Raw genomic sequence first — 15,356 nt, 5'->3', positions numbered from 1 at the left:
CGACCGCAGAGGTTGAACCCTGAACGGTTAGGGCAAGTATGGACACAACATTCAAGCTGGATTCAGCTCTAAATTTGGATTGTGATTAAATAGTTGACACAGCATAGGTTTCTGACACAGAATGAATGTGTTCTAATGAACTTAAAATTTTTGTTTCTCTTAGAGCAATTCACTATGCTGTTGAATATTAATCCTCTCAAAAAAATGTTTGAAGAAATTTTCTTTTTTATTTATGAAATTTCAAATGAGAAAAATTGAACCCAATTTTTTTAATCACATCCCCCTTTCCCTTATTCCAAAACTAATCTCAATTAAAATTTCTAATGGAGTTTGCAACAATAACTACTCATTTAAATACATCATAAAATATTAAGATGTAAAAAAACTGCTTGTTATCACTGAATGGTAAAGATTATTTTAATTTATCAGTTGGTAGTAAAAAGTGAATATACATTGTATATTGTATATAACAAAGATTTAAGTTGATTCTGGACAAAGAAAGATAACTCCAATTAAAAAAAAATCTTGCTATTGCACAATATTTTGCAATTAGATATTTCTTGCTTACTATTCTGGACAAAGAAAGATAACTCTAATTAAAAAAAAATTTGATATTTCACAATATTGTGCAATTAGATATTTCTTGCCATTGCGCAATACTGTGCAATTGAAAAGACTTGCTATTGCACAATACTTAATATAATAATTTTAGATCCTGATTTGGACCAACTTGAAAACTGGGCCCATAATAAAAAATCTAAGTACATTTTTGGATTCAGCATATCAAAGAACTTCAAGATTTCAATTTTTGTTAAAATCAGACTAAGTTTAATTTTGGACCCTTTGGACTTTAGTGTAGACCAATTTGAAAACAGGACCAAAAATGAAGAATCTACATACACAGTTAGATTTGGTATATCAAAGAACCCCATTTATTCAATTTTTGATGAAATCAAACAAATTTTAATTTTGGACCCCGATTTGGACCAACTTGAAAACTGGGCCAATAATCAAGAATCTAAGTACATTTTTAGATTCAGCATATCAAAGAACCTAACTGATTCATTTTTTGTCAAAATCAAACTAAGTTTAATTTTGGACCCTTTGGACCTTAATGTAGACCAATTTGAAAACGGGACCAAAAGTTAAGAATCTACATACACAGTCATGACAGTTAGATTCAGCATATCAAAGAACCCCAATTATTCAATTTTGATGAAATCAAACAAAAGTTTAATTTTGGACCCTTTGGGCCCCTTATTATGTTGGGACCAAAACTCCCAAAATCAAACCCAACCTTTCTTTTATGGTCATAAACCTTGTGTTTAAATTTCATAGATTTCTATTTACTTATACTAACGTTATGGTGCGAAAACCAAGAAAAATGCTTATTTGGGTCCCTTTTTGGCCCCTAATTCCTAAACTGTTGGGACCTAAACTCCCAAAATCAATACCAACCTTCCTTTTGTAGTCATTAACATTGTGTTTAAATTTCATTGATTTCTATTTACTTAAACTAATGTTATTGTGCGAAAACCAAGAATAATGCTTATTTGGGCCCTTTTTTGGCCCCTAATTCCTAAACTGTTGAGACCAAAACTCCCAAAATCAATCCCAACCGTTCTTTTGTGGTCATAAACCTTGTGTCAAAATTTCATAGATTTCTATTAACTTAAACTAAAGTTATAGTGCGAAAACCAAGAAAATGCTTATTTGGGCCCTTTTTGGCCCCTAATTCCTAAAATATTGGGACCAAAACTCCCAAAATCAATACCAACCTTCCTTTTGTGGTCATAAACCTTGTGTTAAAATTTCATAGATTTCCATTCACTTTTACTAAAGTTAGAGTGCGAAAACTAAAAGTATTCGGACGCCGGACGACGACGACGACGACGACGACGACGACGACGACGACGACGACGCAGACGCCAACGTGATAGCAATATACGACGAAAATTTTTTCAAAATTTGCGGTCGTATAAAAATAGAACATAGGGGTAAAATGCAGTTTTTGGCTTATAACTCAAAAACCAAAGCATTTAGAGCAAATCTGACAAGGGGTAAACTTGTGTAACAGGTCAAGATCTATCTGCCCTGAAATTTTCAGATAAATCGGATAACCTGTTGTTGGATTGCTGCCCCTGAATTAGTAATTTTAAGGAAATTTTGCTGTTTTTGGTTATTATCTTGAATATTATTATAGATAGAGATAAACTGTAAACAACAATAATGTTCAGCAAAGTAATATTTACAAATAAGTCAACATGACCGAAATGGTCAGTTGACCCCTTTAGGAGTTATTGCCCTTTATAGTCAATTTTTAACCATTTTTCGTAAATCTTAGTAATCTTTTACAAAAATCTTCTCCTCTGAAACTACTTGGCCACAACCATCTTTGGGGTATGTAGTTTGAAAAATGTGTCCAGTGACCCAGCCATCCAATCAAGATGGCCGCCATGGCTAAAAATAGAACCTTGGGTAAAATGCAGTTTTTGGCTTGTAACTCAAAAACCAAAGCATTTAGAGTAAATCTGACATGAGGTAAATTTGTTTATCAGGTCAAGATCTACCTGCCCTGAAATTTTCAGATGAATTGGACAACCCGGTTTTGGGTTGCTGCCCCAGAATAAGTAATTTTAATGAAATTTTGCTGTTTTTGGTTATTATCTTGAATATTATTATAGATAGAGATAAACTGTAAACAGCAATAATGTTCAGCAAAAAAAGATTTACAAATAAGTCAACATGACCGAAATGTTCAGTTGACCCCTTTAGGAGTTATTGCCCTTAATAGTCAATTTTTAACCATTTTTCGTAAATCTTAGTAATCTTTTACATCTTCTCCTCTGAAACTACTTGGCCAAATTACACCAAACTTGGCCAAAATCATCATTGGGGTATCTTGTTTAAAAAATGTGTCCGGTGACTCGGCGGCCAACCATCCAAGATGGCCGCCATGGCTAAAAATAGAACATAGGGGTAAAATGCAGTTTTTGGCTTATATCTCAAAAACCAAAGCATTTAGAGCAAATCTGACAAGGGGTAAATTTGTGTAACAGGTCAAGATCTATCTGCCTTGAAATTTTCAGATAAATCGGATAACCTGTTGTTGGGTTGCTGCCCCTGAATTAGTAATTTTAAGAAAATTTTGCTGTTTTTGGTTATTATCTTGAATATTGTTATAGATAGAGATAACTTGTAAACAGCAATAATGTTCAGCTAAATAAGATCTAGAAATAAGTCAACATGACCAAAATCGTCAGTTGACCCCTTAAGGAGTTGTTGCCCATTTTATTCAATTTTTAACAATTTTCACCAATTTTCACTAATTATGTAAATTTTTGTAAATTTTTACAAAATAGTTTTCACTGTATCTAAAGGTCCAAGTTTATTATAGATAGAGAAAATTCTAAGTACCAAGAATGTTCAGTAAAGTAAGATCTACAAACACATCACTATCAGCAAAACACAATTTTGTCATGAATCCATCTGTGTCCTTTGTTTAATATGCACATAGACCAAGGTGAGCGACACAGGCTCTTTAGAGCCTCTAGTTCAGTGGCAGTCCAAATTTACCGACCATCATCCATTATGGCCTCTGTTATGGCAAGACCTACCTATTATATTTATTGTGAACTTGTTCTCGTCCTGAATATGCATGAAATATTTGCCACTTAACGTTAAGCAACCAACAATCAATCAATCAATCAATTTGTCCACTGCATTCCCTATGGTGCTCAGAAAAAATGCTCTATAACAAAAAAAAAGTTTGAAATAGTATTTATAATACACAATAGAACCTTTTCATTTTTTGTTTTCATGACTAATAATATTTAATTAGAATTGTTTCAAAACTGAAACATATTTATTAAAGTTTCCCCAAGCTGGGAAAAAAGATTACATATTCAGATATTCAAATTAATAAGAATTGCCTACAAAATATTTAGAAAATTGATTGGTTGTTTGCTCAACACCCACTAGCAAATATTTCAGGCATGTTCAGGACGATAATAAATCAACACAGTAAATGCAATAGGTAGATCCTGTAATTGAGGCCGTCCGGCATGAAGGTCGAGGAAATCAAATCCTTGTACAAAAAAATGTACTTTTCCATACCGGATCCTGTAAAGTTAAAGTCTCTGATATGACTGGAGGTGTAGAACATGTTGCCGCTTTTGGTTTTTCAATAGACAGTATGGTCTCTTTCTCGACCTGAAAAAAATAATGAAATGAAATAAATACACGATATTTATTGGACATGTTGTATTTCACCGACCAACCCATCCCGCTCGTGTCCCCTTATTTTCTCTATGTGTACTAGTTTTGCAATCCTGATCCTGTAAGGTAAAAGTCTCTGAACTGACTGATGGTGTAGAACATGTTGCCGCTTTTCTTTTCTTTTTAAACAGCTTAATCTCTTCTTTGACCTGCAAAAAATAATAAAATAAAATAAATAGACGATATTTATTGGAATTTAGCTTTTATGCCGACCCCTAACACCCCCCTTTTTTCTCCCCATATTTTTTCCAAATTTTCACGTGGATAATAGCAGTTTTTAAAATATCCGTTGTGGTTCTCTTGTGTAACTGCACATCATATTTTATTTAAATTACTAGGCAAACGAATGTTTTGTTACATTTACAATACAGTTTAAAGATGCCCCACATTGGACATGGACTCCTATTCGTACCCGGGAGGTCCATCTGGTCTCAAGCCTTGGGGGTGCGGAGAAAGGTCCTTATTCTTCCCAGTCTTTGTCTGTTCTTCCTTCTCCTCACCCCCTCACTATCAATACTGATATGATAGTGAGCACCACTCCCACCACTGCACTGATGAGTTGCATGAAGAAAAAAAGACTTATGATAATAGACACTCCAGAGAGTTTCGTGTTTAAAATTAAACACACAACTTTAAATAAACTTTAAGTAAACACACGAGTAGAACAAGTTATAAACGTTAACATTTATATAAAGTTAGTTCACAAGAATTGTAGGAAAACATTTAAACAATTAGAAAATTGCTGATTGCAGATGAAAATTGTACGTGCAATAGATCAACGAAGCACAATTTATAGCACTGACAACAACAACGGACGAGTATTTTTAATACCATTTAAAAACAAAACAGGAAATGATTTTTCAGGAAGCGATCAGCAATAAATGTGTAGTTTAAAGTGTCATTTATTACTCGGTTAAATTTTATGGCATAGTTTTCAGTGCGGAAACTTGTTCTACGGGCTAGATTACCCAGGGAACAGGATATATCATAAAATCACGTGACAACTTCGGACACCAGGTGTGAAATCGTACAATCCAACATGATACTCTAATAGCCTGATCCAAGAAGGTCACAAATTATCTTTATTTGCGTTCAAACTGAATATGATACAAAAAGGGTAAAAGGGGGGGGGGGGGTAAAAAAACATAATTGAAATCCTACATTAACCTACCTGCATATTTCCCATTGTACCACACAATGTGCTTCATCAACCACTATATGAGCGATTCTATTACTCAATTTATTTTTTAGAAGCTGAAAAGCTTCTTCGTTGATAAATTGTTCTGGATTTCCGATCACAAACTTGACTTTTAAAGCTATCTAAGCTCCACTGTTCGTATGTAAAAGTTCATTAAAATGTATGGCAAGTTCTCCATACCGGTCTAACTGTTCATACAAAATCGAATTCAGGGGCGACACTTCTACAACTCTGTTACGGAAGAAAACGAAGCTTCGTAAAATCAAAGATTTACCATATCCAGTCGGCAACACACACACACAGTATCTCCAACTAAAGCACTTTTCAGCTTTGAAACTTTGAATATATTGGAGTGCATAACACACTTGAAAGGGCATGTATTTGCCAAATTCCCATAAACGTTTTATCAAATCTGATCTTCATTATTTCTTTTAGGTAAATGCTTCTAATAATATTTTCGGTCAGATGAATTCCAGGCAAATACCTGTCTGAATATTGTGCATATGTTGCGGGTAGGTTCTTTGATGATGTTGTGTTTGTTGTTCCTTTTAGTAGAAAGTTATTATCCAAGTACAGTTGTTCATTTTGGACAAGTTCTATTACAATTCTTAGTCTAATTTCTGATGCTTTAAATTCTGATTTATGTGCAAAGACACTTCCGCATGATGGGAGACAATTGCCATAACTGCTTACTTTACAGGGAAATAATGCCCTTATATCTGGAACATCATCTGGTAGTTATCCATTGCTTTTGCATCAACTTCCATTCTCTGGTCCATGATATTAACCATCGATGGGTTACTTTCCAAGGTCCCAAGGTCTTTTATAAGTTGGCTACATCTACTCTTTAACTGTCTGTGTGATTTCACATTCTTAAGGCAATATATTGTTTCATTCATGTCAAATGGCAATTTAGTATTTGTCTGTTCCTCTGTTTTTGCTTTTTTTGGTTTACTGGGTCGATTTTCTTCAGTCAAGTCAACAGCATAAGTAGATTCTAACGATTGTGGTTTCAATTTTGTTTTGACTTCTTGCTGTATTTTATCTGCCACTATCCTTGAAAATTTGATTTCTTGTCCTGTACACGATGAGCAGTCACTTGGTTCCTGGCAAGTACAACTTATATTTCTGTAAGCAATCTCTTACTCCTTCTGAAAGATCAGCTGGTGTAATTTCATTGTACCTGGAATTGGCTTTAACTGTGCTGCTTGTAGTATTTTTTTTCCTTTTGTATTTCTTCTCTTCTTGTTTTGTAATTTTCTTCTGTTGAGTAAATTCTTTTGACACGAATACCGAGTCCATATGGTATAGCATTTTTTATGAAGTTTGGATGGCTTGACGACACATGTAAGTGTTTATCTGTTGATTTTGTATAAAGATCTGTTTTAAGTTGTCCGTTTTCTATGTGTACAAACACATCAAGGAATTCAATTTTTTCAGTTGAGTAACGCATTTCTGTTTTAATTCAAGGATGCAAACTGTTTGAGATGATTGTTTTTTAGTTTATCTAAACCATGTTCCCATATCCCCCAGGGGCCGGTTGTTCAACTTGTCGTTAACTTAACGGTAGCGTTAGCCTTAACGTGTCGTAAAAAAAGTTTAACGTGGCGTTACTTAACGGAAGGTTAAAAAGCTGTTGTTCAAGTTGATTTAACGGTAGCGTTAGCTAACGTGACCGTTAACAAATCTTAACCTGTCGTTAAATTTTAACTATGGTTTAGAGGCTATTTTAGTTACCCATAATTCAGATTTTCTGAACTTCCCCCATAAACAAATATGGCCGACTTGCCTTCTGCTAGTGCATGCAATCAGTCTAATGTTAAGAAAACAAGGGAAAGAAAGCCAAATTTTTCGGAAACAGAGATAAATCTTCTCCAAGATGAGGTAGAAAAAAATTATGCAGTCATTAATGACAAATTTGGAAGTTCTTTGACAAATAAAAGAAAAACAGCAGTCTGGGGAAGAATTTCAATGATGGTGTCTTCTCTTGGTGTTGCCCATAGGTCAGCCAAGGAGTGTAAAGATAAATGGGGCAACACCAAGAAATAGGCAAAGAAGATCTTTTCTGTCAACAAGAGAGACCAGGGTAAAACAGGTGGTGGACCACAGGCTAAGCCAGTGAGTGTGGCAGTGAACAGAACCATAGATCTGTGCAAGGACTCTGCTTCCTTCAAGGGCATAGGAGGTGTAGAAAGCTGCATCATTGGTATGTAATATTTTGTCTTATCAATTTAAAGTTTCTGTAGATCTTTCTCTGGAAATTTCTAAACAGTTGTGCTTTTAATATGCCCTAGTTGAAGGAACAACATCGATGTAGAGGCAAAAATTGATGTCCGCCGATATCACTATGGACCCAAATTATCGTTGAAAACTGTTGAAATAAAGTTTTTCCTTGTTCATGTGCTAAATTGTCACCCAAATACTTTCTATACAAGGATATGTTCATAGTTATTCATATTTTTGAAAGGTATTTAACCAATATTTATTTCTTAAATGATCAAATCGTCTGCATCGCATTCGATGTTTATGCACTTAAATGTACTAAATAATGACCTTGCCCTCACAATCAGTGACAATGTAAACATTACAAATTCCGCATGTTATGAAATATAATTATACCTTTATGAAACGTTATTCAATCTTATTTGCGTTTTCCCTGTCAATATGCGAATAAAGAAAAGGTTTTAACCCTATCATTTCTTGTGAATCTACATCACTGTCCCATGCTGATATGCGAGAATTCTGAACAGGTGCTCTCCTCAATTTGTTAATGGCGCTCAATTAAAATATGTTATCTCGGCCCGAATGAATATCGTACCATAGAAATGTTCGTCCCTATATCCTGTCTTTGCTAGAATTTTACAACTTAAAAAAAACCAACTACAATACGAAGTTTATCCTGATTAACACGTTCTTACAAGATGTTTTAAAGGGAATAAACCTGAATGTTTACCTCTCTGTATTATGAGGGTTATCAAAAGTTAAAAAAAAAAATACTAATATACAACCTGTCGCCCTCTGGCATGGCGTGACAATATCTCAACTACATTTCACTTCATATGTGATGTCCCCCCATATAACTATTGTTCAAACCAATTGATAAAATATCAAATATATATAATAAATAGAAAAAGTAGTTTAAAAAAATGAAAATATGTAAGAATAATATTTGCGACACCAACAAAAAAGGGGGGTCTACTCAAAAACGTATGATGATCTATGATCTAATTTTTAAAAGGTTTATCCCCCTATCGATTTTTTGAAACTGAAACTTTTGCGTATTAATTGGCTTACAACATTAAATTTAAGAGCTATTTTGTCTTTGTTTTAGCTGGTGCAACTGAGGCTAGATTGTCTGAAGATGATTCTGAAATGGCCTGTACAGGGTCCCAGGATTTATTTCAGTCAGCTATGGAATGCCAATCTGAGTCCTCACTACAACCTCCAACACCTCCTTCACCTCAGTCGCCATCAGTTCTCTCAGGGTTTATTGGTAACCGGGCAGTACCAATTGTGGTAAACCTACCTGTGAACAATGAATCCCGTGCCGTCCCTACAGCTGCTACAGTGACAAAGAAGAGAAAAGCCACAGCAGGAGATGTTCATGAGCTTCAGGTGAATATATAACAGTGAACCATGTCCGGTAGTATAATGTGTCCTTAGTACTTTGTTGGCAATACATGTATAGCTCTTTTTGGAATATATGTACTGGTAGTAATATTAAACATTGATTGTTAAATTATACTTTCATTAACATCAAGGGACAAATGTTTCATTCATATTCAGGACAATTTTCCAATTTATATACTGTCTACACATATACAATTTAGTGCACTCCCACAGAGTGTCACACTGGGATCGAAGACTTACATTCACCCTGTTTGTCCGCTCCTCCCAATTAACCGAACAAATTCAGATTTGGTCAGCAGATGAGTTATGACATGTGAGCACTTTCATATTAGTCAGATGTTGCTTGATGCTGATACATGAACGCTGAGTATCCTTTTAAATAAGTCTTTTTAACTGACACAGACAAAGTAATGTTCTCTAAAATGGCGTCCAAGCAAACAATCAAAAAGAAGATTACCAATGGATACCTTTATTGCAAAATACGACCTTTCTATACATATTTTTGGAGTATTTGGCCCTTTCCTCTAAATGTAGTTTCGAAATTTTTTGTCACATGGTTACAATATCCCACATCTATATATATCATTTTTCTATGTTGATCGGTTTTCTTGAAATACATTGTAGTCATTCAGCTGTACAGGAGCTTGTAATTTTCTTACAAATTAGTCATGTACAATTGTTGATTAATTCATATCATTAATATTTCTGTTTTTTTTCAACAGGTTGTGTATTTTAGGGGTGAAATTGAAAAACAGAAGAAGGAGATGAAAAAGCTGGACTTGCAAATAGAACTGCTGGAGAGAATCAAGGCAAAGGAATACCAGCCAATGTCGCTGTCACAGTGTCTAGAGGCTCTTGGTACTACCAACTAATATTAATTGTTATCTTCTCATGTTATATTGATTAAAAGTTATTTTCAAAAGAGAAAAAAAATGATTATATATTTCCCATTATTATACATGTTGTATATTTGAATGAATTAGAGTCCCGCTAACATGTTTAACCCTGCCACATTATTTATGTATGTGCCTGTCCCAAGTCAGGAGCCTGTAATTCAGTGGTTGTCATTTGTTTATGTGTTACATATTTGTTTTTCGTTCATTTTTTACATAAATGAGGCCGTTAGTTTTCTCGTTTGAATTGTTTTCCATTGTCTTATTGGGGCCTTTTATAGCTGACTATGCGGTATGGGCTTTGCTCATTGTTGAAGGCCGTACGGTGATCTATAGTTGTTAATGTTTGTGTCATTTTGGTTTTATGTGGATAGTTGTCTCATTGGCAATCATACCACATCTTCTTTTTTATATAAAGGAGGTCTTAACTATTAACCTCAACGATCTACATGTATATAACAGTTATCAATAAAACTTCCCGAAATTATTGAACAACACAGAACAGAATCAAGCACCTGTTTTTATATCATGTTGAACTTGGTAGGGAAAATGTTCGCCAATTTCTTTTCTGAATATCGAATACGTTTGTAATTGAAGTGATGTGTAAAATGGGAACCAAATAGTTCTGACAAAAAAAAAAGAAACTGTAATTGATCTGAGACATGAAAAGCATCTTAAGTCTGCCTGTGTCACTTGTGTAAAGAGTTTGACTTCATGAGCAATAATTGAATCTTTTACTTTAAAACGTAAACACTTATCGAATAAAGTTTTAATGTTATTAAATATGGTAACAAGAAAATGCTTAAATCAAACTATTTTGCACTTTGGTGAATAGTTGTTTCACTGACAAACACCCCATGTCTCCTTATTTTGAACATCATCAAAATAAAACATTGTTACCATTAAGACCATGGTGTAATAAAACTGGTCTTCAATAAATTAGGATCATGTGTCTATGAAAAAGTAAGAAAGCATATTAAAGTGTTAATAATATGTATTTCATTGGTTAAAAAATAATCTGGCAACATGTTCTCTCGTGTTTCTTCCATCTTGCACTCCTAGAAAGGCTGGAACTTGCACGGGCTGATCAAGTCGAACACCAGCACCGTCGTCATTCACCAACGGTTCATTTCTGAACAAGGCGATGTTATGCAACACTGCACATGCACCAAAAATTCTGCATACTTTTTCTGGTTTCATTCGGACCTTAAATATGAAAAAGTATATGCTCATTTCAGTTTCAAGTTATTAGAGCAACTAGTAGTAAATGAAAAGGTGTCAGGCATGCAGAAATAGTTATCCTTTTTTATATGTCTTGACATATAGATAATATGCAAAAGTCATTTAAAATACCTTTATTCAATGTTTTGACATTATAGTTCATTCTTTGCACTTAGATAACTGTTTTAGAAAATTGATGGCGGTGATACCAAATGCATGTTCAAAATTCTAAATTGAAGACAAATTTACAACACTTGACAAAGATCCTTAAGGACAGCCTTTTGTTGATCAAGGCGGGCCTTTTTTCCAAATTTATATATTCGGGTTGCTGTCTCACTGACGTTTAACAAACATCTCTCAGTCATTTTTGTGTAACCATTTCATGGATTTTGTTCTTTATTTATGTATGAATTGCAATGTCAAATCTGTATTTAATATAAATATACCTCAGAATGAAGGACATGAAACCGTCTTTTCAAAATACCAAAAGTCCTCTCTATAACGGATCTAGTACTGGCATGGCATCCGTTGAACCTTTGCTGGTGTCTCTCTGTTGGATTGGCATATGGAGTAAGCAGGTAAGGGCGACAAGCATATCCACTGTCCCCAAGAATAACACCATCTATCAATCCCCTGTGATTTGTCTGGAGGTGATTAGACAAAGTTGATGTGTTGAATATGTGGGAGTCGTGAGTGGAGCCTGGCCAGTTTGCAAATATATTGGTAAACCTGCCTGTAAATATAAATTCAGTGTTTAAAAAAAAGAAAAAAGACAATTTAAAAAATATAGCAGATTGTTTAATTATGCAAGTACATTAGGAACTTATCATTATTTATCTGGGAGGGGGCTTGTCAAAAGACAGGGGGGGGGTAATTTTTTTCCTGTATGTGGAATAGGGGGGTTCAAATTTTATTGTAAATTCAAACAGAGGTAAATAATGATAAGTCCCCAATATTTTTTGCACAAAGAAATAAGTAGTTTGAACATCATTTATCATGGTACCGGTTTTATTTATTTTAAGATCCCTTTCAGTTAATTTATAACTCTCATTCCCTCAAAATCTGTATTTTTAGTCTAAAAAAACAAATATTTGGCATGTTAATATTTTGACATGTTTAATAGAAGGGGGGGGGGTCACATTTTTTTAAATGTTTTTTTTTCGGGGGGGGGATCAAATAAAAATAGTGAAATATTATGGGGGGATCATGAAAATTTTATATGTTTGAATTCAAAATTACCAGCCCCCTCCCAGGTAAATAATGATAATTAAGTCCCTAATAACGCAACTGCTAAAAAAGAAGTCACACAAAGTACCACACAGTTATTCCTCAACAAACGTCATTACTGACATTTTTTTAAAACAAGAAAATTCGAATATAAACAAACATAAAGCTATTACTATATGATTAAAAAAAGAGAATTTGAAATCACAAAGAGTGAAAGAAATCAGTGCAAATCACACGGTATCATAGACAAGTCATATTAATTTAACTAGAGTTATGCCGCTTTGTACCGTGATTTGAAGTTCTTTGTCATATACTGCAAATAAAAAAATACAATGTTGCACAGCTAAAAGGTCCCACAAATTGAAGAGTAGTTCATGTTTTACCTTTCTGTGTTGACAAGATGAATAAAATGGAAACCTTAAATCTTTTTCAAGTGTTATAAAGACCAGACTAAATGTAATCGAGCCTCCGAAATTTGGGTCGAAACAGAAGGGCCCAGTTGTCTCTATTGATAATGTCAAGGTAATTTTAAAGGGAGAGAACAATTTAAAAAGATGAACAACGACGAAACAGGGAATGACAAAATACAGATTAAAATACCTTCAAAATCACAGACAGCTTGCACATTTATGCTGTGGTACCCCTTTCTGTTTACATAGGATGGTTCATCATCTGATGGTGCCTGTATTCTCACATGTGTGCAGTCAATGCACCCCAAAACATTCGGAAAGTTGCTGTTGCCTGTAAAACCCACATTTTATCCTGTTGATCGAATCCACATCTGTAGGCCAACTCACAAAATCGTCCTTAATGTCAATCAATGCATCTGTCATATCATTTACAACACGAGAAACTGTTCCTTTGTCATACCCCAATGTATCTCCAATAACTTGCAAGAATGAGCCGGATGCATAGAAACGCAGTGCAATACATACTTGCTGTTCAACAGTCAGTGCTGTTGCTTTATTAGTTGGCCTCCTGAGTCTGTCTTGTAGAAGATTACAAAGGTAAGCAATTGAGTCCTTGCCAAATCTATACCTCCTTCTAAGTTCATCATCATTTAAATTTGTTAAATGTGAAATAGTTCCTCTAAAAACTCTGTCCTTTCTGGGTCTCAGTGGTGGCATTAACAAAGCAGCCATTTTCTAATTATACCTTGGTTAAATGGTTTAACGCTGCTACCTACCATCGTTAAATTTCACCCAAGTTAAGAACATTATAACGGAGCGTTAAAACTAACTATGAGATGAACAACAGGATTAACGAGACGTTAAATTTTAACGATACGTTAGCAAAATTTAACGGAGCGTTAGTGCTAACGACAAGTTGAACAACCGGCCCCAGATGTCATCAACATATCTCCAATATGAAAATGGTCTGGGAATTTGTGATATAGTTTTTATTATACAATCATTCAGAGACTTTAAAATAATAAATTATAACCAAATCATTTATATTATATTAAGATTTATTTAAGAAGAAAAAAATCTCTAATCTTTCGCCTGGTCTGACTCTGGTCTTCATTAAATTGTCCACAATCATTCCTACAAAATAGAAATAATGAAAATTATTCAACAATTATAGAATCTAATACGTTACACTTTTAAAAAGATGGGTAAATTAATATTTGTGTCAGTAGACTTTTGATTTTACATATATTATGATATTATATTCAAATTGAATTAAAAAATATTTGTGTGAAATTGATAATTTAAAGAAAATATGTATTTTTATATACTTCAGCATGATCATAATTACATGTAACTACAATTATTAATTAACTACACTGTTATTGGACTTAATATGATGAAAACTGCCTATGCAATATAATGTGTAAACTGGGCCAATACAGAATAACTCGGCCAATATAGATTTTTTTCTGTATTGGCCGAGTTATTCTATATTGGCCGAGTTGACATAAGTGCAGCATTTCGGAACGTCTCTAGATTTTACATCGAAAGTCACGATAAACACAAACTGAAAGTAAACAGTTGTTTTGAAGACGCAGTTGTCATAAACATGCTGAAAATGTCAGTATGGCATACATTTCAGGCGAAAGACGGTCACATTCATTTAAAAGGTATTTTGAAAGCAGACGATAGAACTATTACAGGTTTGGGGAACGAGTAGATTATCACAAAGTTCATTTCTTGACGACCTCATAACTTCACGATTGTACACATCGATTTTAAATTAGTTTCTGCATAACACATGCAATGGCAGTACCTTTCCAATTACTATTTATGTGTTGCGTCTAAATTTAAGTTGTAACACTTTATAGTGACTGAAAAGGGTAGAAAAATTCATCAGATGAGAAAATGCTGAAGACACCTGGAAACAGCACCAGGTCATTATGTATTGCATCTAATAAAAAGAAACAAACTGAGATTTGGAGAGTTCCACTTAAACATGTTAAAGGTAAAAATATTTATCTCTTTTGAAATGAAATAAAAAAAATATTGTAACACTGTAGTTAATTAATAAAGATATTATTACGTGTATTTCTGTATTGGCCTTGTTATTGGTCCTCGGCCAGCTGTATTGGCCTTCGGCTTCGCCTCAGGCCAATACAGCAAGCCTCGGACCAATAACAAGGCCAATACAGAAATACTTACGTAATAATATCATATTATTTATATACAAATAAACTGATGATGTGAAGATGTTTTTTTGTAAACAAGTACCTAATCAACATATATGACGTCCACTATCACTTCTACGTCTTCTATATATTCTTCATCTTCTTCTCCTAACACATTAAGGTTCAGGGGGGTGGGCATTCCATTATAAATGTTTGCAAACATTTCTTCCCTAAAATTAATAAATGATCTTTTATTTTAGAAATCTAACACAGAAGGACTACCTGCATGGGGTTCAAGTGTTATAAGTTCTACAATAGGTGAGACTTT

The 15,356-nt window shown here is 34.0% G+C and overlaps 1 protein-coding gene across 1 annotated transcript; it reads left to right on the top strand.

The window, feature by feature from the left end:
• Nucleotides 1-7,102: 7,102 nt before the first annotated feature.
• Nucleotides 7,103-10,021, top strand: LOC143051380 (uncharacterized). Its single transcript, XM_076224304.1, has 3 exons — nucleotides 7,103-7,682; nucleotides 8,808-9,091; nucleotides 9,829-10,021. The coding sequence occupies exons 2-3, from the start codon at nucleotides 8,849-8,851 to the stop codon at nucleotides 9,976-9,978; spliced, it is 393 nt and encodes a 130-aa protein (XP_076080419.1). The 5' UTR covers nucleotides 7,103-7,682; nucleotides 8,808-8,848; the 3' UTR covers nucleotides 9,979-10,021.
• The last annotated feature ends 5,335 nt before the right edge of the window (nucleotides 10,022-15,356 follow it).

The sequence above is a fragment of the Mytilus galloprovincialis genome, chromosome 11 (genome assembly GCF_965363235.1).
Source record: "Mytilus galloprovincialis chromosome 11, xbMytGall1.hap1.1, whole genome shotgun sequence".
Lineage (NCBI taxonomy): Eukaryota > Metazoa > Mollusca > Bivalvia > Mytilida > Mytilidae > Mytilus > Mytilus galloprovincialis.
This window is presented reverse-complemented; position numbering and strand designations above follow the sequence as displayed.

Bases quoted from the DNA above. Each gene is read 5' to 3' on its own strand.
- LOC143051380 (XM_076224304.1), top strand. From the start codon at position 8,849: ATGGCCTGTACAGGGTCCCAGGATTTATTTCAGTCAGCTATGGAATGC. The intron at 9,092-9,828 runs GTGAATATATAA...TTTTTTCAACAG, and splicing joins GAGATGTTCATGAGCTTCAG to GTTGTGTATTTTAGGGGTGA.